Consider the following 25,542-nt stretch of genomic DNA (forward strand, 5'->3'; position numbering starts at 1 on the left):
CTGGTAAACCCTTTCCACTTTTATTATTATCATTTTAACCTTTACTTAGTTCTTAACAGATTCATATTTATACATATGTGTGTCTATACATATGAGTGCATGGAATTAGATCCCTATTTTTCACCATACACAAGCATCAACTCAGGTTGGATCAAAAATGTCAATTTAAAATCTGAGACTGAGGGCCCGGCGCGGTGGCGCAAGTGGTTAAAGGTCCTCCCCTTGCACGCTCGGGATCCCATATGGGCGCCGGTTCTAATCCCAGCAGCCCCGCTTCCCTTCCAACTCCCTGCCTGTGGCCTGGGAAAGCAGTCGAGGACGGCCCAAAGCTTTGGGAACCTGCACCCGCGTGGGAGAACCGGAAGAGGGTCCTGGCTTCGGATCGGCATAGTATCGGCCCGTTGCGCTCACTTGGGGAGTGAATCATCGGACGGAAGATCTTCCTCTCTGTCTCTCCTCTCTGTATATCCACCTTTCCAATGAAAAAATAATAAAAATAAATCTTTAAAAAAAATAAATAAAATCTGAGACTGAGAAGTTGCAGGAAGAAAGCATTGAGGAGGGGCCAGCACAGTGGTGTAGTGTACTCATCCTCAGCCTCTCCTGTGTGGGCACCAGTGTGTGTCCTGGGCTGCTCTGCTTGTGATCCAGCCCCCTGCTGTGGCCCCAGAAAGCAGCAGAGGATGGTCTGAGAAGACGCAGTGTGCTTCCAATCTTGCTAAACTTGCTGAGATACTTGTAGTCTGTCCTCGAAAATGTTCCATGTGCTGGTGAGAAGAGCAAGTAGAAGAATCTGCCATCAGTGCCTGTGGGGCCCATTGGCTCCATAGTGTGTGCACTGCAGTGGGTCATTACTGATTTTCTGGAGGATCTGTCCTTGGTGAGAGGTGTTGAGGTCATCCACTGTGATTGCGTTGGAGTCCATCTCTCCTCAGATCTAATAACAATTGTTATATATCCTTGGGTGGTCTTGTTTTGGTTAACGTATTTATGACTGTAATGTCTTCTTGTTGAATTGAATATATATCAAAAATATGTAATGCCCTTTACCTCTTTTACATTTTTTGTTTGAAGTGTGTGTTGTCTGTATCAGGCAGCTACTTCTGCTCACGTTTGGTTCTCTTCTGCCTGATGTATCTTTGTTTAAAAATGTTTGTGGTAAGATTTATTTATTTTATTGGAAAGGCAGATGTAGAGAGAGGAGGAGAGACAGAGAGGAAGATCTTGCGTCTGCTTATTCACTGTCCAAGTGACCACAACGGCCTGTGCTGCACTGATCCGAAGCCAGGAGCCAGGAACTTCTTTCTGGATCTCCCACGCGGGTGCAGGGTCCCAAGGATTTGGGCCGTCCTCCACTGCTTTCCCAGGCCACAAGCAGGGAGCTGGATGGGAAGTGGAGCTTCCAGGATTAGAACTGGTGCTAAAATGTGATCCTGGTGTGTTCAAAGGGATGATCTTAAGGGTTAAGCTATCACACTGGGCCCTGTCTGATGTATCTTTCTCCAACCCATCACTTTCAGTCTGTATCTCTGTGAAGTGAGTTTCTTGTGGCCAACACATAAAGGGATCTTAGGCTTAACCCTGGGCTAATCTACGTCTCTTGGTTGGTAAATTGGATCCGTTTATATTCAGTGGTAATATCTCTAGATAAGAACTCAGGGTAATCATTAGGTTGATTGAATGATGATTGTACTTGTTTTTTATTGAGTTTAATGGTATCCTGTGTTTTAGTATTTACTTCAGAATGTCTTATACATTTGGTCTGTTGGGGATGAAGCCTCTGCTATTCTTATAACTCATTTTCCCTGTATTTTTAAAACAATTTATTTATTTCTATAGCGAAGTCAAATATACAGGAGAAAGAGAGACAGAGAGGAAGATCTTCTTTCTATCTGATGATTCACTCCCCAAGTGGCTGCCAAGGCCAGTGCTGTGCTGATCAAAAGCCAGGAGCCAGGAGCTTCCTCCAGGTCTCCCATAGGGCCACAGGATCCCAAGGCTTTGGGCCGTCCTTGACTGCTTTCCCGGACCATAAGCAGGGAGCTGGATGGGAAGCAGGTCTGCCGGAATTGGAACCAGCTCCTATATGGAATCTCGGTTCAAGGTGAAGACTTTAGCTGTTAGGCAACTGGGTCAGGCGCTCAGTTTCCTTGTTTGATCTGTATTCTCTTATATCTCACTGGGTTTTCCTTAGAAACATGATTTTGGATTCTACATCTGCCAGCTCATAGATTCCCTCAGGTCAGGCTATATTCCAGAGGATGGTGGGGTTCCCAGGTGTATATATTTGGTCCACAGAGAGCTCATTGTCTGTCTCCCTGGTGATTGTGGCAGCTGGGTCCTTGCTCATGGTGTTGAGAGGGACAAGGCTGGCTGTCCCCTTGTCCTGCTGAGAAGCCTGGCCGACTCCCTGGGCTTATGGGCCTGTGTGATGTGGATGGTCCCTTCCTCGGGTCCTGCGAGGAGAGTCCAAGGGGTGCTGTGGCTTCTGACCCCAACAGCCCTGCTCCTGGACTAGGGAATGTGAACTGAGCCCTGCTCCTGTCCTACAGGATGACTGCAAAGTAGATGGGAGCCTGTCCTCTGCAGAGTTGAGTCCAGGGTGTTGGGGTGCAGGAAGGTCCTGTTGCTTGTAACCACCTGCGGGGGCCAGAGAGAGCCTGACCTGCACTAGCTTGTGCACTTTTGGGAAGGGGACAGGAAGCCTCTGAGAGAGGCCCATGGAGGGCAGGGAAAGGGAAGCAGACTCATATTAGTCAACAGAATGAACCTGCAACTCCATGCAATATTCCTGTGACAGCAGATTCCTTCCAGAGCAGCATTTCCTTGGGCCGTCCTAGGAGCTGCCGAAGTCTTGGGTGTGCAGCTGATCATCCACTCTTCCTCCTTGTGCTGCGAAGAGGGGACGGCTTCTTGCACTGCTCAGTCATGGTGCTTCGGGAAGTCCTCAAGCTCGTTCTTTGGGTTCTGCTCTCTCTTCCCCTTGCGGCACCTGCAGGTAAGTATATGACCCAAGGGAATTTTCACCTTGTTGTGTGTGCAACCCTGTCTTCAGCCCCCTCTGGGTCCAGCTCAGTAGCTTTGCAAGCCAGGTGAGCCAGAAAGGAGAAGAAGGGAGCTCTCTTCAGAGTGTCTGGGAGTGAAAGCAGCAAGACCACAGGTCTTGTTCCAAGGTCAGGGTGGCGCCTGAGCAGCCTAGGTCCTGGGGCAGAGCATGCAGCTGGAGCAGTGGTCAGAGCAGGTGGGTGAGAGATGCTTAGCAGGGAGTGGGAGAGGAGAGAGATTAGAGGGAGAGGAGAGGTGAAGGGGGGAGGTGAAAGGAAAGGAGTCAGACGGGGGAGAGTGAGAAGGTGGGAGAAGGAGAGGAAGGGGAAGAGGAGGGAAAGTTGGGAAGAAGGGCCCTGAGCTGGTAATAGGGAAGGGATGAGGAGGGGAGGAAGGGGGAGGGCAGGTAGAGGGAGAAAGGCAGGGGAGAGGGAAAGCAGGAGAGTGAGGGAAGAGGAGGGAGGGAGAGAGGAGTGAGAGGGAGACTGAGAGGAGGGAGAGTTATAAGGAGATGGAGACAAGGGCAAGGAGACAGACAGAGCAAGAACAAGATGAGAGAAGCCCAGGGAGGGCAGGGAAAGGGAGAAAGGCAGGGGAGAGGGAAAGCAGGGGCAGTGAGGGAAGAAGAGGGAGAGAGAGAGGCCAACAGTGGCCAGGGTAGGACCAGGAAAGCCAAGAGCCTGGAGTATTGTAGGGTCTTCCACATGGTTGGCCACCTGCTGCCTCCCAGCAAGCTAGAATGAGTAGCAGAGCCTGGTCTCAACCCAGGCACTCTGATGTGCGATACGGGCAGCCCAGGCCAAGGCTTGAGCACTGCCTCAGACACCCACTTTTCTGCGGACTTTTCTTTTTGCCATGTAGCTCCCCCAGCAGATGGACTTATGTTCTCTGGGAAAGGCCACCGGAAGCAATGCACTTGCTGTGAGCTGTGGGTCGTTTAGAAAACAGCCCAGCTTTTGTGATTAGTGATGCCTGGCTCAGAGGGTTGGCCAAAATCTGGTAACGGAACAGAGATTCCAACATTCTTGTTTGAGTGCTTGCATCAGCCTCCTGACCGCCTGTGCTTCCTCTTTGTGGACCTTGTCATTATTCAGATCAGGCACTATCCAGGTTGTCTGCACATCTGGCTGGCCTATAGGATCCCCGTGCTCTGAATTTCACAGGCTCAGATCTTTGTGTACAGGGCCTGGCAGACATGGTGCCTTTCCCAGCAATGCAATCATGATGTCTTCCCAGTTCTGCACCTGTACTTAGCATCCCTTGTATTGAGATTTTTCACTCCATTATCACTTTGGGGTCACCTTCTACAGTGGCCAACCCCAGGCTTGAGCAGGAGCTGTGACTGTGCCTCTGATGATGCAGGTGCTCCTTTCTGTTTGCTGGTGAACAGGCTTCTTCCACACCTTCCAGAGGCACAGAGAGCACTGGACCTTTTCCTGAATTGTCATTTTATCTCACCCTGGGATGTTTTGTGTTCCCGCCCTATGCAATATCCATGGAAGTTGTGAGTTTTGTAGTGCATGTTGTGCAGGCTCATCAGCCCTGTTGCCTGTTGTCCTGTCCCAACCCTGTCCCATGGTGATCAGCACCCTCAAGGAAGCCCCCATGCACTGTCCCATCACCCTGCAATCCATGTGAGCAGATTTTCTGCCATCCAGGCCTGGCACTGCCATAGTAGGCTCATGCACGGGTTGGTGGGCAGAGTGGAGGTGAGGCAAGTATGGGGAAGAAAGATCCTTCAGAGGCAGAAGGAGATGCAGAGGTGAGCCCAGGAAAGTGCTCTCAAGTTCCCCTGCCCTTGAGAAGGATGTTTCTGCTGGCACAGAGCCTGTGCCTGGGTGACACTCACCTGTGTTATTCTTTCACAGACACTCACAGTCTGAGCTACAACTTCAGCATCACTGCTCAGCCCAAGCCTCAACAGCCATGGTGTGAAATTCAAGGGCAAATGGATCAGATGGTGTTTCTCTCCTTTCGCTGTGGTGGTAAGGTGAACCCCTTGGGCCTCCTAGGAAGGAAGCTCAACAGCACAAAGACCTGGGAGGATCAGATTGAAACGCTGAATTATGTGACTGAGGAGCTCCGGAACAAGCTGCTGGACCTTAAGTCAGAGATCTTCACAACCAGCGGTAAGTGTGAAAAGGCACCCTGAGGACAGCAGAGCCTATAGACATGGGTATTTTATTGTGTATAGATCAAAGCAACATTTTTGCTAGCCAGGGATAAGGGCAGGGTACCAAACACAGAGAATGCCAGGAAATACCAGAGGGACAGAAGCAGTGGATAGCAGGTGGGACGAAGTATTTGTCAAGACTGATGTTGGCCCATCTCTTCCCAGTGGGGACAGATGTCCCCACCCTGCAGAGCATGATGCGCTGTGAAAAGGAAGGCAGTGGGAAAACACACGGGTCCTGGAATGTTAGCTTCAATGGACAGATAAACCTGCTCTTCAGCTCAGACAACAGTACATGGACAGAGCTTCATCCTGGAGCCACAGTGCTGAAGACAGCCTTGGAGAATGATGAGCACATGACCACGTTGTTGCAGAAAGTCTCAGCAGGAGACTGTCAGAAGTGGCTTTTGGGCTTCTTGTCATCCATGATGGAGATGCTGGGGACCACAGGTAACTAGGGCGAGGGCTGGGATGAGATGTGTGTGGGTATGAATCTGACGGTGTGCGTGCTGTGAGTGTGGTTGTGGTGTTTGCTGTATGAGTGTGCTCTGCTTGTGTGTGTGCATAAAAGTGTAGATACTGTGAGTGTTTTTGTGTGTGTGAATGTGGCATGTGCATGCGTGTGTGTGTACATGAGGGTGTAGGCCTGTGTTCATGTGCATGTCAGTCCCTCCCGCTGCCTTTCCTGCCCGCCCCATACTGTGGCTGCACTTTGTTTCCCGACATTCTCCAACACTCTTCCCTTTCCCCCATCTCAGCTGCTGTTTCTCTGGGATCCTTCAGATTCCCACAACATCAGCTCCTGTGGCCCCTCGCCACCTCCATTCCCAGGCTCTGCTCCTCTTGGCCACAGCAGGAAGGACAGTCAGCCTGGTCAGCCCAGCTTCGCTTTCTGGCATATGTTTCCCTGAGGACAGGACCCATCTGCCTCCCTCCCACTCTAGGCCCAGCACATAAGAGAGTGCCAGCTGTGTGCAGGGGAGGCAACTCCTGGGGCTTGGGGTCTGGACAGGGGTCTCCAGTTTTCTGCTTCCATTTCAGCACCATCAACCATGACTCCAAAAGCAGTCCAGTCCAAGGCCGTGATCATCAGCAGCAGCACCTTGGCTGTCATTTTCATTATCTGCTGCATTATAATTGGTATGTAAGGGGCTCTCTTGAATGAGAGGGAAGCCGGGACAGATGGCTGAAGTGAGGTGATAGAAGAGGCATCACTGAGTGTACCCCTGTTTCCTGGACTACACCTGTTCAGTCTAGAAATGAGACAAGGAAAATCAGACCACATGTCACTCAACAGCATTCATTCATATGCAAGCTCAGCCTCTGAGTTCTGAGAAGTTCTCGCTGTCACAGGCAAGGCTGGTGTAGGCAAAGGCAGAGAGACCCTTTCCCAAGCTTGGTTTCAGCAACTAGCTCCTAGCATATTAGTGTGAAGAAGGCTTCACCCGTTCAGTCCTGTGTTAGCCAGGAGTCCCGTTTAATAAAGGCTGAGTGGGGCGTGGGATGTGTGTCCCATGGGGCAGGTGGGGCAGCCAGCATCCATAGCAGCTCCACATGATGAGTCAGTGTCACTGCGATGTCATCACCAGTGCATGGCAGGGTGAGCAGGAGAGTAGGCCTTTGCCAACCCAGCTCCTACGGCTTCAAGTCATGCTAGATTCCTGTTGTAGCAGGATGTGGCCAGGTTCTCGATACCCTGGCAGCAAAAGCTACAAGAGTCATCAAGGCTAAAATGAACAAACAAGGCTTGTTGTCAGCTAAAGTCCACTCCCTGGAGTAGGAAAGTGGACAGGCTTGGGGAAGAACTTCTGCCCTGGTAATCTTGGGCTGTTGTCTAGCTTTTTTACAAAAAGGTCCTTCCCATCCTGGCTGGCAATTCACAGGTGGGTTGCAGTTATAAAGTTACATGTGACACAAAGCTTCCTCTTGTGGGATATTCAGCACTTGTTAAGATGTGGGAACCTCTGGGAAGCTCCAGGCTGTGCTCATAGTAAGCTGTCTGCCTAAACAACCATCTCCAACCCCCTCGTTAGGGAACCTGAACTCTTATGTCCTATCATGGGAAACATGGGGAGCGTCTGTCTTCTGCAACCTCATCAGGCTGAGTAGGGATGTGCACCAAACCTACCAAAGGAGTCAGTTTCCTTGGTAACTCACAAGGAGACCTTGCTGTAGAAGGACTGGATTTGGGAGAAAGAGAGAAATGCTGTAAGGTTTGATCTAAGCATGCATTTTCCTCTCTCTCTCTCTCTCTTTCTCTAGCCTGGAAGACCAAATTATTGTACAAGTTCAAAAAGACAGTAAATGTGAGGAGGAGAGTGTTTGCAAGGGAAAGCTCTCAAGAAACTGCACAGCAGCCTTGCCTGACTGGCCCACACCCATTGCAGCTCCCACTTTTGGTGCTAAAGCCAGAGACAAAAGTTGCAGGGAATTTGGTGTGAGACAGGCAGCAATTGAAGAACATACAGTTCAAACACCCTGCTCGGTGCTAATTGCTATATTCCTGCTTCTCTAACTTCTGCTTTTCTTGTTCTGCTCAGAATGTGAGACCCCAGATCCGGCAACATAGGGGCAGTTTGCCCAGGTACCCTGAGGGGACTATCCTGCCTACAGGACACTTGTCCCAGCACCCCAATAGAAAGCCCCCACCTACCTTTTGAACTAACCAATAGTGTTAAGGTCCCTTACAAATATTGAAAACTAACCTTGTGATTGGCTGATTTTTGTATAAAAGCCCTAATGTTTGGAGGTTCGGGATCTTCCTTTTCTTTGGAGTCCTGGGCCTGCTCGAATAAAAGTTGCTGTTGACCTCTTGACACCGGGTCAGTTGCAGTGGCACCAGCAGCCACTGCACCGAGGGTGTGACCATGACCGCAGCGTCACCTAGAAAGGGGGTGGCTGTGGAGCAGGTGATAGCAGCAGAAGTGAAGGCAGAGGCAGCCGCAGTGACCATGACCACAGCAGTGAAGGCTTGCCAATGCTCCAAGCAGTGACAGCCACAGATGGTCCCTGGCTGTAGAGCTGCAAGGCCTACCCAGAGAGGAGGAGACGCCTGCAGCACTGCACGCGCATCGGTCTGCTGCTGGCTAGTGCCCGCTGAGCTGTTCACTGTTCCAGGGTCGCGACCACTTGGACTTGAAGAGCTGAGACCCCGACCCCACCTTCGCAGGCTTGCCCCCCACCTGTGGTGCCTGGCTGTGCTGCAGTCTGGAAGCCCCGCCACTCGCAGCTCACCTGCTTCCCAGCTTGGGATTATCACTGTCTGGGGGACTGTGCATCCATCCAGCTGCCTTGAAGCCGGTAGCCGGCACAACACAATCTCATTTCTTGTCTCTCGGAAAAAAGTTTCATCTCTGGATCACTCTAGTCTGCAAAGCAAGATTTATTTAAGCAAAGGGAAGAGGCTCCTGTTCCAACAGCAGGAGGGGACTCCAAGAGAAGAAAGACTGAAGTAATGGTGGAAAGGGAGGGGCTTCACATGAATCACTCCAAGGGCAGAAAGAAAAAACTTATTCACAACAGGCTGTGAGCTCTGCCACCTGGGCCAGAAAGTAAAGGGTGACCCTGTGGTTTCCTTCTCTAGTCCTGAGTAGAAGCAGAAAACCAAGGCACCATTCCTTTGAGAGTGACCCCGAGATGAGATTGGTATGAGCCCAGTCTCCTTGCTCTAAGAGATGGAGATCAATATCTTGATTCTGTCTCTTTGTTCCCTCCCCAGAGGGAGAACTGTGCTCCAAGAAGGGTATGGAAGCAGGGGAAAACCCCCCTTTTTACATTTTTACAGTTTAAAGGACAATTTACCAGGGAGAAGCACAATTTTGTACTTAAATGTAACTTCATCAGAGACCCTAACTCCCTACTCTCCCATCTGACTCCTCACACCAAAGACGAGGCTTTGGAGTCTGCAGCAGAGATGTGACTCCTTCACACAGCCACAGGACCTGGGTGTGGCCAGGGCAAGCAGCCTGGCTCCTGACCTGTTGCCAGGGAGCCTCCTGTGCTGCTCTGTCCTGTCCCTGACCCCTTGTGAAAGTTCAAATCCATTGAGCCTTGCCACCCACATGGGAGACCCTGACAGGACTAACAGCTGCCCCAGCCCTCGCCATTACCACTCCTGTAGGGAGTGAGCTAGGCAGATGAAAGATTCCAGAACCTAGATCTCCCTCTCCTACTTGTTTGGGACAGATGCATAAATATTTAAGCAAGATGCGGGTGAGATATGTATATGTGGTAGGAGTGGCATCAGAGCAAACTTATTGATCAATCACTTCTACATCTAAAAGTAAGAATGTCAATATAAAATATTCCCCTGTTTCTGTTGTTGTGCCAACAGTCCCTGGAAGGATGAGATTCTGCCAACAGTTTTGAGAGAGGAGTTAGACTGGGGAGTAGTCATTTAGAGTATTCTGGGTCCCGAAGTCATCATTTTTTTCTCAAATATAAAAGGGTATTTTCCCCATTATGTCTTGGATTCACCAGAGCACGGCTCTCCCGAGACAAGTGCATATTTTTTTTTTAAAGATTTATTTTTAGACTTTCTAAGATGGCGGCGTAGAGTGCAGACGTGTTTGGTGGAATGGAGAGTCTTTAGGCAAGGAGAGGTACAATAAGTAGATTTCAGGGAAAAAATAGGGCTCAGGCAGTAAGCAGGGGGCACCTGGAACTCCCCTGGACACAGGGAAGCTGCGGAAACGAGACAGCAGTGTTGTAGTGGACCGAAGAACCCACCAGCAGTTGGCGAGTAGCAACTCAGATCCCAGTGATCCAGGCTCTAGCGATCCGTTTCCAGCGCCAGCCAAACATCCAGCAGCGGCCTCCACACAACTCTTGTGACTGCCAGGTGAGAGCCTGGGTCCGCGTGGGGAATAGGAAAGTTAATATAGTCTGGGCGCTGACAATCAAGCTGAGTGACTGGAACCAGCAATAGGCGGAGGGAGCAGGGGACTCAGGGCGCCATCTTGTGCGGAGAGACGGAACGGGGAGTTGACAGAGCCGCACAGCGGCTCCTTTCTGGCTGTTTACCCGGGACTGATCTACGTGGGGAGGGAAACGCCAGCTTCGCTCCCTGCAGGGTTGGTGTGGTCCCTGGAGCTGACGGCGGACAGCCCCCCCACCTCCCGACCTTTGCTGGTGCCCCTACGGGCGCCATCTTGGACACTGTGGCAAGTGCTCCAAACACTGATAAGCTGCAAGAGGAGGAGTGGCAATCTGCGCATGTGCTAATTCAGCAGCTCTCAGATAACAGTGTCACGGGACCAGACAGTGTTACACTGAAGGGAGAACAGCTGAGTCACCCAAGTACTGACCTGGGGACAAAAATACCACCATCTTAGAGCACTGCACAGCCGCAGAGAAAACAGCCCATACAAGGCACGCCGCCAACTCCACCCAAAATACCCCCAGGAGGTACTCTGACTTATCGGCCAGCAGCGGGCGACAAGCTCAGTGCTGCCTACAAAATCAGTACCACAGACAAAGCAATTGTCAGGACAGCTGTGTTTCCCAAATCCGGGGCACTGATTGAACATAAAAATCAACTTATAGACCTGTAGGTAATATACCATAGAGATGATTTCGTCAAACAGAGCGGCAACTACAAAAGGTAAAAGACAAGACAAAAGTACTGTGAATGTTACTGAAGACTCTCCAACAAAAGAGCAAAAGCTCCGCCCACTCTCAGAGTTAACTGAGGAAGACATTGAGAAAATGGGAGACAAAGAACTCAGAAAACTCGTTGCAAAGCTGATGGTCTACAATGAGAAGTACAAACAAGAGTTCAAAGAAGAAATAGCAGTAATACATCAAATTAAGGCTGATATATCAGCAATTAAGAACACAGTAGAGCAAATTAAAAATACAGTGGAGAGTCTCAACAACAGAATGAATGAAGCAGAAGAAAGAATATCAGAATTAGAAGATATTTCCTGTCACCATGAAGCAACAAGCAAAAAGCTGGAAGCAGAGCTAGGTCAAGCTAAAAAAAGTATCCAAGAATTAAAAGATATGATTAAAAGGTCCAACATAAGAGTTATGGGAGTTCCAGAGGGTGCAGAAAGAGAAGTTGGCATTAGAGGAGTATTCAGTGAAATAATAAAGGAAAACTTCCCTAATCTGAGCAAAGAATTGGAAAATTATATACAGGAGGGATACAGAACTCCAAACAGAGTTGACCAAAACCGAACTTCACCGCGACACATGATAATCAAGTTCTCTTCAGTTGAACAAAAAGAAAAAATCCTTAAATGGGCACGGGAAAAAAATCAAGTGTCCTATAGGGGAGCTCCAATCAAACTCACAGCTGACCTTTCAGAGGAAACACTACAGGCCAGAAGAGAATGGAGTGACGTATTCCAGATCCTAAAAGAGAAAAATCTTCAGCCCAGAATAACTTACCCTGCAAAGCTCTCCTTTGTCTTTGAAAATGAAATAAAATTCTTCCACAGTAAAGAAAAATTTCAAGATTTTGCCTCATCTAAACCTGCCTTACAAATGATATTCAAGGATGTTCCCATGAAAGAAAAAAGAAATAACAACCACCAGAAACAGAGGCAAATGTGGAGAACATCCCACTAAAAGGCTAACAAACGACTCAATTATAGAACAACACGTCGCCATAATGACAGGACCAAACTGCCCCTTATCCATAATAACTCTGAATGTAAACGGCTTAAACTCATCAGTCAAACGCCATAGATTGGAGGACTGGATCAAAAAACAAAACCCTACTATCTGCTGCTTACAGGAGACACATCTCACCAACAAAGATCAGAAAAAATTGAAAGTGAAAGGATGGAAAAAGATATTCCAAGCAAATGGTAAGGAAAGACGAGCAGGTGTAGCCATTCTTATATCAGATGACATGGACTTTGACGTAAAGAGCGTCAAAAGAGATGAAGAAGGATACCACATAATGATCAAAGGATGCATGCAGCAAGAAGAGATCAGCATACTAAATGTTTACGCTCCAAATGCCAAAGCATCTAGCTACATGAAACAAATATTAACGGACTTAAAGGGAGAAATAAACTCCAATACGATCATAGTGGGAGACCTGAATACCCCATTAACACAAATGGACAGATCAAAAAGCCAGAAACTCAGCAAAGAAACAATAGAACTCACCCAAACTCTAGAGCAAATGGATTTAGTTGACATCTATCGAACCTTTCATCCTACAGACAGAGAATACACATTTTTTTCATCAGTGCATGGAACTTTCTCCAGAATTGATCATGTTATAGGCCATAAAACAAGCCTCAGCAAATTTAAAAAAGTTGAAATCATACCATGCATCTTCTCAGACCACCAAGGAGTGAAGCTTGAGACCAAGCAGTCGAAACACCAAGGAAGAATTACAAACATGTGGAGACTGAATAATATGTTACTAAATGAGCAATGGGTTAGAGAGGAAATCAGAGGAGAAATTAAAAAATTGCTTGAAACAAATGAAGGCATCGACACAACTTATCAAAACTTATGGGACACAATCAAGGCAGTGCTGAGGGGAAAATTTCATTTCAATCAGTGCTTATGTCAAGAAACTAGAAAAGCACCAAGTAAATCAGCTAACCTTACAACTGAAAGAACTAGAAACTCAACAACAAAGGAGTCCCAAGATTAGTAGGAAAAACGAAATTGTCAAAATACGGGAGGAAATAAACCAAATAGAGACCAAGAGAACTATACATAAGATCAATCAATCAAAAAGCTGGTTCTTTGAGAAAATCAACAAAATAGACTCTCCACTAGCTCAACTAATCAAAAAAAGGAGGGAGAAAATATGCATCAATAGTATCAGAGATGAGAAAGGAGATATAACAACAGATACCTCAGAAATACAAAGAATCATCAGGACCTATTACAAGCAACTATATGCAAACAAATCAGAAAACCTAGAGGAGATGGATAGATTCTTGAACACATACAATCCAGCAAAATTGAATCAAGAAGCAATTAACAATCTAAACAGCCCAATAACATGCACTGAGATTGAATCAGTAATTAAAGCCCTCCCAACCAAGAAAAGTCCTGGACCAGATGGCTTCACAGCTGAATTCTACCAAACATTTCAAGAGGAACTTACCCCAATCTTACACAAGCTTTTTCAAGCAATAGAAAAAGAGGCAATCCTCCCAAGCTCTTTCTATGAAGCTAATATCACCTTAATACCAAAGCCAGAGAGAGAAACAACAGAAAAAGAGAACTACAGACCAATATCCTTGATGAACATAGATGCAAAGATCCTTAATAAAATACTAGCCAATAGGATCCAACAACACATCAGGCAGATCATTCACCCGGACCAGGTGGGATTCATCCCAGGCATGCAGGGATGGTTCAACATTCGCAAAACAATAAATGTGATACACCACATCAACAAATTGAAAAATAAAAACCATATGATCCTCTCTATAGATGCAGAGAAGGCATTTGATAAAATCCAACACCACTTCATGTTAAAAACCCTAAGCAAGATAGGCATAGAAGGAACATTCTACAACATAATCGAAGCAATTTACGAGAAACCCAATGCCAGCATCATACTAAATGGGGAAAGATTGGAAGCTTTTCCGCTAAATTCTGGAACTAGACAGGGATGTCCACTGTCACCGCTACTCTTCAATATAGTTTTGGAAGTCCTAGCCAGAGCTATTAGGCAAGACAAAGCAATTAAAGGTATAGAAATTGGAAATGAAGAATTGAAATTATCACTATTCGCAGATGACATGATTCTCTACATAGGGGAGCCAAAAGACTCAGTCAAGAGACTATTGGAACTCATAAGAGACTTTGGCAGAGTGGCAGGATACAAAATTAATGAACACAAATCGATGGCGCTAGTGTACGCAAATAATTCCACGGCTGAGCAGGAAATTGTAAGTACTGTCCCCTTTAAAATAGAGGAGAGGAATCTTAAATACCTAGGAATTAAGCTAACTAAAGATGTGAAAGACCTCTATGATGAAAACTATAAATCATTTAGGAAGGAAATAGAAGCAGACCTTGAAAAATGGAGAACATTACCATGTTCTTGGATTGGCAGGATCAACATTATCAAAATGACCATATTACCAAAAGCAATATACAGATTCAATGCAATCCCAATCAAAATCCCAACAACATTCTTCTCGGAAATAGAAAAGATGATACAAAAGTTCATTTGGAATCACAAAAGACCACGAATAGCTAAAGCTATCCTGAAAAATAGAAATCAAACTGGAGGACTCACAATTCCAGACCTCAAGACATACTACAGAGCAGTGGTTATCAAAACAGTCTGGTACTGGTACAGAAACAGAGAAGAAGATCAGTGGAACAGAATAGAAACACCAGAAGGAAATCCACACATGTATACTCACCTAATCTTTGACAAGAAAACGGAAAACAATCCAGGTAAAATACCTGGTTTATTCAACAAATGCTGTTGGGACAACTGGATAGCAGCTTGCAGAATAAAGAAGCAAGACCCACACCTGTCGCATTATACAAAAATCAGCTCTAACTGGCTCAAGGACCTAAATTTACACGCAGAAACCATCAAACTATTAAAGGAAAATATAGGAAACACACTCCAAGATATTGGAACAGGGAAAGACTTCTTAGAAAAGACACCCAAAGCAAAGGCAATTAAATCCAAAATGAACAAATGGGACTACATCAAACTAAAAAGCTTCTGTACAGCAAAGGAAACAATTAATAAAGTGAAGAAGCAACCAACAGAATGGGAGAAAATTTTTGCATACTACACAAGTGATAGGGGACTAATATCCAAGATCTACAAAGAGCTTCAGAAACCCAGGGACAGCAAAAACAACAACCCTGTAACAAAATGGGCAAAAGAAATGAACAGACATTTCTCAGAAGAACAGGTTCAAATGGCTAACAGGCATATGAAAAGATGCTCAGGCTCCCTAGCCATCAGAGAGATACAAATGAAAACCACGTTGAGGTACCACCTAACTCCAGTGAGGCTGGCCTACACCCAGAACTCGAATAACAACACCTGCTGGCGTGGATGTGGGGAGAAAGGTACCCTCCTTCACTGCTGGTGGGAGTGTAGGCTAGTACAACCACTATGGAAATTAGTATGGAGAGTGCTGGGAAAATTGCAAATAAACCTGCCATATGACCCAGCTATCCCGCTCCTAGGAATATTCCCAAAAGGAGTGAAATCTGCCTGTGAGAAGGGGATCTGTAATTCTATATTTATAGCAGCACAATCTACAATTGCAAAGACGTGGAAGCAAACCAGATGTGCGTCCAAGGAAGAGTGGTTAAAGAAACTGTGGTATATCTACTCCATGGAATATTATGCAGCTATTAAGAAAAACAAAATTATTCTATTTACAACCAGGTGGTCCCAACTAGAAACCATTATGCTGAGTGAAATGAGTCAATCACAAAAGAACAAATACCATATATTCTCTCTCATATAAGGAAGCCAACATGGAAAGGGTAACTCCAACAGTCCAATCTATGCTGGTTTTTTGATGTTTTTACTTCAGTTTGGTTGCTTCCAAATAATCTCTATTCTCTAGTAGAATTCATCATGTGCTTATGAAGTATATGATGGCACCATTTTTCCCGAGAGACTTCTGTGTTTCCTTTTTGTCATGCATGTGTTGGCTATTCAGTGGTGTTACTTTTTTTCAGGGTGATATACTTTGTTGTCGATGTTGTTGGTGTTGTTGTTGATGTGGTTGTTATGAATTGATGTCAATCTGAAACAGTAATATTATTTCAACCCCAAACAACCTGTATCTCATGCAATAAGATATTGTGAAGTAATCAAGGAATCAATAATCAATATGAGTAGACTGCTTCTGATCTACATCAAAGAATTGTAAAATTGTAAGGCTCTAAACAAGATGGAAGAATCCACCATGGGGGGGGGGGAGCGGGTTTTGGGGAGGGGAGGGGGAATCCCAGTGCCTGTAAAACTGTGTCTCATGATGCAATGTAATAAAATAATAATAATAATAATAAAAATAATAATAATAAAAAAAGATTTATTTTTATTATTTTTTTATTGGAAAGTAGATATACAGAGAGGAGAGACAGAGAGGAAGATCTTCCGCCCGATGATTCACTCCCCAAGTGAGCGCAACGGGCCGATACTATGCCCATCCAAAGCCAGGAGCCTCTTCCGGGTCTCCCACGCGGGTGCAGGTTCCCAAAGCTTTGTGCCATCCTGGACTGCTTTCCCAGGCCACAGGCAGGGAGCTGGAAGGGAAGCGGGGCTGCCGGGATTAGAACCAGCGCCCATATGGGATCCCGGGCATGCTAGGCGAGGACATTTAAGCACTTGCGCCACCGCTCCGGGCCCGACAAGTGCATATTTTAACATACCAGGAACATGTTTCCCCAAGAGACAAGGGTGACATTAACATACCAGCTCCCCACCTGAAGTGCCAGCCCCATTCTGTCTCTGGCCATTGCTCAGGCGGAGGGCCTCAGACTGGTCTCTTTATCATTAGAAAGGGACCAAGGAAGTTGGCTGGTGACACCTTTCTGGGCCTTTTGTCCCAAGGCCAGGCGCCATGGAAGCCAGGAATTCTACTTGTTTATGGAAAATCATCTTTGAAATAAACCTTTGAAAGATGCTTTCCTCACCATTAATACGGGTTTTTTTATCCACTTTTCCCCCTGCCACTATGGCAGGAGGTACCGATTCTTTCTGTCTCAAAGCCCCCTCCCATCACTAAGACCGGAGCCTCCTTTTATAGCTTTTCTAATAAATCTTGCTTTAAAACGAAACTGTGTCCGCACGCAAATTCTTCTTTCCTGCGAGACAAGAATTGAGGTTGCTGCTGTATTCGGGGTCAAAACCCTACAACAGTGTCAGTGCTAAGTTTAAGGCCAAAGAGAGTAGAGGCCAGTGGCCTGTGGCTGTGCTGACAAGGTCCTCAGAGCCTGCCATGCCCAATGTTTTGATTATAAAATGTGCAATTCTTAAGATGAAGAGTGTAAACTGTCCCAGTTGCATGATCCAGTCTTTCCCTTCTGTGAGTTCATTGTTAAGGTGTGATCACTGCAATGATATTCAATTACATAGTGTTTATCATAGTCATCAAAGTACCCTGCATCTATATCATGACCAAATACAATATTATTAAAAACAATCTATCCAAAATGTACATAGGCATAAAAAACTACAATGGTCAGAGTGGTTTACATTGTGTTTATCAAGTTGTGGCTTTGAATGTTAAGCTGCTGCCTGCAACACTGGCATGTGCCGTGGGCCTCAGTGCGAGCCCCAGCTGCTCAGTTTCCAATGCAGCTCCTTGACAGTGTGCTTGGGAAATCAATGGGAGACAGTCCGAGTCTTTGAGGCCCTGCCACCCTGGGGGGAGACCTGGATGGGAGCCCATGCTCCTGGCTTCCGCTTAACCCAGCCCTGGTCATGCCCTCGTGGACATGTGGGCAGTGGGCCAGAAGATGGAGGACTTCTACCTCTCTATCTCTAGGCAAATCTGTTTTTGAAACAAAAAATAAATCTTTAAAACAAACGTATTCTGTTTAGTGGAAATGTTATGCCACTAAGAAGTACACATACCATGCTAATTTTTATTATGTTTAATGAATTTATTTCTTTGAAAGAGCAACACAGAGTTTGGTCCTTGGGCTAGGGGGCAACTGACGCTCCCTGCAGTGTGGCGACTGTGGGGGGTGCCCCTGCCAGGTTGGACCCAAAAGCGGTAGGGGACTCACGCAAAGACACTGCGCAATACCAAGGCAGTAAACGAGTCTCGGCCATACCCCAGGACCCAAGGACGTAGGTGCTCTTCCTCAGGGATAAGTCCGCCATGATGTGGTACTTGGGAAACTGGGTGGAAATTCCTAGCTCCGCCCTGCCGTAAGACCATGCGGTGGGGGAGTTTGGGAGGAGTCAGTCCTTGGGTAGGGGGCAACTGACGCTCCCTGCAGTTGTGGGACTGTGGGGGGTGCCACTTGCAGGTCGGACCCAATGCGGGGCGACTCAACGCCACAAGACACTGCCGCCACGGCAGTGAATGAGGCCTTGCCTCCCCCAGGCAGCCAGTGCACAAGTGGATGCCAGGCTTTGCCTGCTGAGCCACCGGAAGGGCGAACTCTGGGGTTTTCAAGATATGTAGTTGCTAGCCTGTGGTAACTCTTGACTATGACTAGTTTGAGTGTAGGTGACGTAGAGATTTTGGGCATTCTCAGTGGACAGGTCATGACAGATTTAAGCAGGCGAGTGGGACATGATCTATGGTTTTAGGGCATGTATCCAGGAAGGATAAAATCAGTCAGCAGATGCAACAGCTCAATTCTGAATACAGAGAAGGGATATTGTATAGAACATTCACTGATCGCCACACACTACCCACACCGAAGCAAATGGATCATGGGGGCTCTTTGGCAGTGATGTGTTACCAATGCCTGATGAGTGTTGGATGTTGTGGACAACGTGGTTCACATTTGGCCCAGGCTCAGGACAGTAACCAGCACGCCCGAAGAGAACTAGGCCTGGGGGTAGACTCTGGGGTTGGGTGGCCCAACTCTTTGGAATACAAGTCCCCCGGGTTAGCTCGCAAGCTGGGGTTGCAAGGGTCTAAGCTAGGTTGGGACCATGCCACCTGCTAACACTATGGGTAAAGGAATCACCTACAGTCAGGGTAGTCAACGGCAGCGCACCCAAATGTGATCTTTAAACAGGATGTGGGGTGGGCCGGGCTGCCACGGGAGGGGCCAGAAAGAATGGGCAGGGGTTGAAACACCTTAACTCACACGAACCAAGGAAAATCAGGTTCGAGCAGTACAGCTCATGCAGTAAAGGGGGTTTATACTTGCACATACATGAATGCGTGAGCCAGAGGCACTCAGCCACAGACATCCAGGGCCAGGACAAGGTGAGGGGCTCTGCCAAGCGGAAGCAGCATAACCACCGGCCTACACGCTATTATGCAGGGAAGAGGCCGGTTGGGAAAATAATGGGACACCCTTAGCTGGGTTGAGTTTCCACCAATGAGCGCAAGGGTGGAACGGAGGCAGCAATTCTGAATCAGGATACATTGTAATCTCACTTGGCACAAGTGTGGACTAGGGCTGGACGCACCAAGCCAGGCCCAGATTCTCAACACCAATTGGTGCCTCTGGAGGGACGGGGGGGGGAGAGAGGTGTGACGGACTGGCTAGGTCTTCAGCCTACTGAACTATGTGTGAGCTGTGTGGAGGTAGGGAAGCGAGCCCAAGGCTGGGTTTGAATGAAATATCACCAGAGGGTGTATGGGCGGGATAATGGTTGGTTGGGTTGATACCAGGCCCTTTCAATGACCATTGACTAGTGTGGCGAGAGCTAAAATGGGATGTGGGACAGACTGGACAAGCCTGCGGTGCATACTGGCAAGCATGGGAACCAGGTAGTGGGCAGAACTGTAGGGGTTTTTGGGGAGTCGCCCCAACTAGGCTGCGCTCCAACTGTCATGCAATGAAAACCGAGTAGAAGTGGGTAGAAACGAGCTGGAACTATACAACAACCATTGGTTACAAGGAAGACGGGGCTGGAAGCCGAATGGACCCAGCAATCGCAACGACCAGCATATCATAAGCTGATTGGAGTGACGACAGTTTTGTAGTCTGTACTAGGCAAACTCATTCAAGAATCAGATCTGGGATCAACTCAGATGAAGTTCTTTGGATATTTCTCCAACTGAACTGCTGACGTGGAACCCCAACCATCAAAGACTGTCATTAATGACTCTGAACAGGTTTCATTGCGGTTGGGAACCGTGAGATTGGCAAGCAATCCAGAGCTCATAGATCTATCAAAACTGTTGAGCAGCACCCTTGGAGCGCTCGCCTCAATGCTGGGGATCGGGATGGGTGGAAGTAGGGTGGGGCTTTTCCTTTGTTTACCCCCCATAACCCCAGATACAGGGCAAAATGATTATATTAGTGTGGAAACAATGATATTACCCACTTTCACCCTGTAGCCCGTGACCCTTTGTACCCTAATAAACTAAGATTAAAAAAAAAAAAAAAAAAAAAGAAAGAAAGAGCAACACAGAGAGACGAAAGAGAGAGGAAGCGTCCATCTGGTGTTTCACACCCTGAACAGCCCTAACAACCTGGTCTGGGCCAGGCTGAAGCCAGGAGCCTGGAAGTCCAGCTGCAGCTCCCACACAGGTGGCAGGGTCCAAGCACTGAGGTGTCTTCCAATACTGTCCTAAGTGTATTTGTAGGGAGCCAGGTCAGAAGCTGAGTACCTGGGACTCAAGCCAGCAGTCCGCATAGGATGCCATTGTCACAAGTAGCAGTTTAACTTCCTGTACCACAACGTCAATCCCTATAATCATAGTTGTAAATAAATGTATCCATACATGTGTAAAAACCATGAAAGCAAGCATAAATTACCTGAGTTAATTTATACTGATTCTACTTTGTTTTTTCATATGTGAGGACAGAGCAAACCTTACAAAAGGGAATATGGCAGCAGTAGCCAAGATAAGAAGAATTCTCACTATTTTCAGGTCAAATTTTCTGACTCAAATGAATCACAGTCCAGGCTCTGAGCAGTATGCATCTGATAGGGTTTCTGATCCCACTGCTGGAGGTGTGTGTTAGTGCGTTGTGAGCACTGTGCTACAGACAATGAGAGAAGTGTGTGACAAAGAAATCCGGTTTGTCCCCCTGCTGGCTGTGGACACTCTGGGCTGGAGAATTGCTGTGACTGAGTGTCCCGTGTGCTGTAGGCTGTCTGGTGGGAAACCAGCTGCATAGGCTGCCTGTAGATCCTGGCCTGGGGAGCAGAATTAAGCCAGTGGAGAAGCACAGGTTACACTGAGCCTGTGTGAACACCACCCCTGCATGTTTGATGGCATTCCTCCGTGGTCCAGGGCATGGCTGGTACACTGCAGCAGCTCGTGCCTGTTTTGTGGGAGGAGGGTGGGCACTGACAAGTCTGTCCTCCAATCTAGGGGATCTGTTTGCCACCACGTCTTCTGACTCTGCAGGTCTGGTTGAAATGTGGGCAGATGCTGCTGCACTGCTCCTCCCCCGGGCAGCCCCTCCCCTCCAGCTGACACTACTTGCAAGGCCATCAGAGACCCATGTATTCTTCCTAATTCCCGCTTCAGTTTCTCTCTCTCTTCTTTTGGAAAAGGCAGCAAGATATTTAAAAATATAGAATACTCAAAACCAACCACCTACATCAAGACAGCTATTTTTAGTTTTGTATTTGAAATTAAAAATTTTTATTTAAAATCTTGATTTATTTGAAAGCAGAGTGACAGAGAGATCATGAGAGACAGAGAGAGAAAGAATTGTTTCATCCACTGGCTCCCACCCCAAATGCCAACAACAGCCAAGGCTTGACCAGCTCAAAGCCAGGAGCCTAGGGCTGTATCCAAGACTCCTGGATGTCCTTGTCCATGGCTTTCCCAGGCGCATTAGCAAGTTGACAGGTGGGAAACAAGGTACCTGGGACTCATACTGGTGCTCATATGCAAGCAAGATCACCACACCCCATATCCAATCTACAAACAAAAATAAAAACTTCCCAGTCTCAAGTGAGAAGTGCGTTGTCACATACAAAGGCTCATCAGTGAGTCAGCTGCAGATCGCTCTTGAGAAACTGCATGGGCCAGAGTGAGTGGACTGATGTTGGCAAAGAGAACAAATTTCACATCCAGAAAAGCGTGGCTTCCAAAGTCAGTGAGAAATCAAGACAGTCACAGGCTGACAGAAGCTGAGGTAGTTCCAGTCAGTAGGCCTGCCTTGTCACAAATGTTTAAGGGGGCTCTGCCAGGTGAAACAGAAAGATGTGAGGTGCTATGGAGCCATATGAGGAAACTGGAGGAGGCAGTTTTTTGGCCAGTGTGTGTATTAACTGTGCATTAAATGGTCGTCATCTGATCCATCTGTCTCACTTTCCTGCATGGATTGGTATAAAAGTACTACTAAAATCTGGCACTATGAGATGTTTGATATGATGAGCAGGAAACTAAATATGAGAGTAGATATGAGTCTGGGATTTTAAAATAGATACATAAGAACCATTTTATAGTAAAGTTACTGAAAAATGGAAATGTAAAGAAATAAAGCTAATCACTATGTTTCATAATCTTTGTAACACACCTCATGGCTTTCATTCCCATAAGCTTTGTTGGCTAGTCTTTGTAGTTGGCAATTTCTTGGTCTGCATTTTTCTTTTTGATTATAAGAGTTATAATTTAATAAGTACTAGAATTTATTTAAAAAAACTATCAGCAGTTCAAAAATGTGGTGATTTCAACTGTGGTTTGTACCTCTACATTTTGTATTCTGCATAATTTTAGGGACTGATACAAAACAATCAAGAGTTGGTGTTTTTAGATACACAATGTATAAAGATACAATTTCATTCTCAGCCATGGAATTGTTTGTGTATGCCAGTGCCATCAATTTGTCTTAATTTTGTATCCTGCTACTCTGCCAAAGTCTCTTATGAGTTCCAATAGTCTCTTGACAGACTACATGATTCTCCTATGTAGAGAATCATAGGAGAATCATGTAATCTGCAAATAGAGATAATTCCAGTTCCTTATTTCAAATTTGGATTCCCTTAATTCTTTGTTTTTGCCTAATAGCTCTGGCAAGGACTTCCAATACTATATGGAAGAGTAGTGGTGAGAGTGGACATCCCTGTCTAGTTCCAGACATTAGTGGGAAGGCTTCCAATCTTTCTCCATTTAGAATGATGTTGACATTGGGTTTTTCATATATTGTTTTGATTGTATTGTAGAATGTTCCTTCTATACCTATCTTGCTTAGGGTTTTCAACATGAAGCCGTGTTGGATTTTATCAAATGCTTTCTCTGCATCTATTGAGATGATCATACGGTTTTTATTTTTTCTTTTAATAATGTGATATATCACATTAATTGATTTGCGAATGTTGATCCATTCCTGCATTCCTGGGATGAATCCCACCTGGTCTGGGTGAATGATCTTCCCGATGTGTTGTTGCATTCTGTTAGCTAGTATTTTGTTAAGGATCTTTGTGTCTTTGGTCATCAAACATATCGGTCTGTAGTTCTCTTTTTCTGTTGTTTCTCTATCTGGCTTTGGTATTAAGGTGATATAAGCTTCATAAAAAGAGTTTGGAGGAATTGCCTCTCTTTCTATTGTTTGGAAAAGCTTGTGTAGAATTGGGGCATGTTCCTCTTGAAACGATTGGTAGAATTCAGCAGTGAAGCCATCTGGTCCAGGACTTTTCTTGGTTGGAAGGGTTTTAATTACTGATTCAATCTCAGTGCATGTTATAGGTCTATTTAGATTGCTAATTGCTTCTTGATTCAATTTTGGTGGATTGTATGTGTCCAAAAATCTATCCATCTCTCCTAGGTCTTCTGATTTGTTCACATGTAGTTGCTTGTAATAGTTCCTAAATATTCTCTGAGTGTCTGAGATAGCTGTTGTTATATTTCCATTCTCATCTCTGATGCCATTGATGCATATTTTCTCCCTCCATTTTTGGATTAGCTGGGCTAGTGGGGAGTCTATTTTGTTGATTTTCTCAAAGAACCAGCTCTTTGATTCATCGATCATATGTATAGTTCTTTTGGTCTCTATTTGGTTTATTTCCTCCCTTATTTTGATTATTTCCTGTTTTTTCCCCCCTACGAATCTTGGGATTGCTTTGTTGTTGTTTTTCTAGTTCTTTCAACTGTAAGGTTAACTGATTAACTTGATACTTTTCTAGTGTCTTAACATAAGCATTGATTAAAATGAACTTTACTCTTAGCACTGCCTTGTTTGTGTCCAATAAGTTTTGATATGTTGCATTGATGCCTTCATTTGCTTCAAGCAATTTTGTAATTTTTCCTTTGATTTCCTCTTAAATCCACTGCTCATTTTGTGACATATTGTTCAGTTTTTATGTGCTTGCAAGTCTTCCTGGGTGTTTTGACTTCTTGGTCTGTAGCTTCGCTTCATGATGATCTGAGAAGATGCATGGTATAATTTTGATTTTTTAAAAATTTGCTGAGGCTTGTTTTGTGGCCTACAACATGGTCAATTCTGGAGAAGGTTCCATGTACTGATGAAAAAAAGTGTATTCTCTGTCTGCAGGATGAAATATTTGGTAGATGTCAAGTAAGTCCATTTGCTCTAGATTTTGGGTGAGTTCTGTTGTTTCTTTGCTGAGTTTCTCTGTCTTCTTGATCTGTCCATTGGCATTAGTAGGGTACTAAGGTCCCCCATTATGATCGTATTAGAGTCTATTTCTCCCTTTAAATTCATTAATATTGTTCAATGTAGCTAGATGCTTTGCCATTTGGTACATTACATCATGTGCATTTATTATGGTGATCTCTTCTTGCTGAATGGATCTTTCCCCCTCATCCCCGCCGTTTTCCAATTCTTCCTCCAAATTAGGGAAGTTTTCATTTATTAATCCCAGTTGCTCTTTCTGCACCTTCTGGAACTCCCATAACTCTTATGTTGGGCCTTTAATCATATCTTTTAATTCTTGGATACAATTTTTTAGCTTGGCCTAGCTCTGCATTTTGTTTGTTTCTTTCCCCCTGCTGACAGGAAATATCTTCCAATTTTGAAATTCTTTCTTCTGTTTCATTTGTTCTATTTTTGGGATTCTCCACTACACTTTTAGTTTGCTCCACTGTATTCTTATTTTCTGATCTATCAGCCCTCATTTGAATCATTGCTATTTTCTATGTAATGTATTCCTTAAATTCTTTGAATTCTTATATATGCTTCTCATTGTTGATCAGAAGCTTTATTTTTTTAATTTTTATTTTTTTAAGATTTATTTAGGGCCCGGCGGTGTGGCCTAGTGGCAAAAGTCCTTGCATTGAACGCGCCGGAATCCCATATAGGCACTGGTTGTAATCCCAGCAGCTCCACTTCCCATCCAGCTCCCTGCTTGTGACCTGGGAAAGCAGTCGAGGATGGCCCAGTACCCGTGTGGGAGACCCAGAAGAGGTTCCTGGTTCCAGGCTTCGGATCGGCACAGCACCTGCCTTTGCGATCACTTGTGGAGTGAATCATCAGATGGAAGATCTTCCTCTCTGTCTCTCCTCCTCTCTGTATTATCTGACTTTGTAATAAAAATACACAAATCTTAAAAAAAGGATTTATTTATTTATTGGAAAATATCTGACATTATAATAAAAATAAACAAATATTTATAAAAAGATTTATTTATTTATTGGAAAATCAGATATACAGAAAGGCGGAGAGACAGAGAGGAAGATCTTCTGTCTGATGATTCACTCCCCAAGTGAGCATAACGGCCAAAGCTATGCCGATCCAAAGCCTGGAACCAGGACTCTCTTCCAGGTCTCCCACATGGGTCCAGG

General features: G+C 45.7%; 1 protein-coding gene across 1 annotated transcript in view; it reads left to right on the top strand.

Annotated features, from left to right (window-relative positions):
* Positions 1 to 25,542, top strand: part of LOC121146277 — a 78,605-nt gene that overhangs the window by 31,124 nt on the left and 21,939 nt on the right. The window contains exons 6-9 of the mRNA XM_040965668.1: positions 2,804 to 2,998; positions 4,914 to 5,174; positions 5,393 to 5,668; positions 6,260 to 6,358. Coding sequence (XP_040821602.1) covers positions 2,804 to 2,998; positions 4,914 to 5,174; positions 5,393 to 5,668; positions 6,260 to 6,358 — 831 coding nt within the window. The remainder of the gene's footprint in view (positions 1 to 2,803; positions 2,999 to 4,913; positions 5,175 to 5,392; positions 5,669 to 6,259; positions 6,359 to 25,542) is intronic.

Source organism: Ochotona curzoniae, unplaced genomic scaffold (genome assembly GCF_017591425.1).
Source record: "Ochotona curzoniae isolate NIBS_2020 unplaced genomic scaffold, NIBS_Ocur_1.0 scaffold_3890, whole genome shotgun sequence".
Classification (NCBI taxonomy): Eukaryota; Metazoa; Chordata; class Mammalia; order Lagomorpha; family Ochotonidae; genus Ochotona; species Ochotona curzoniae.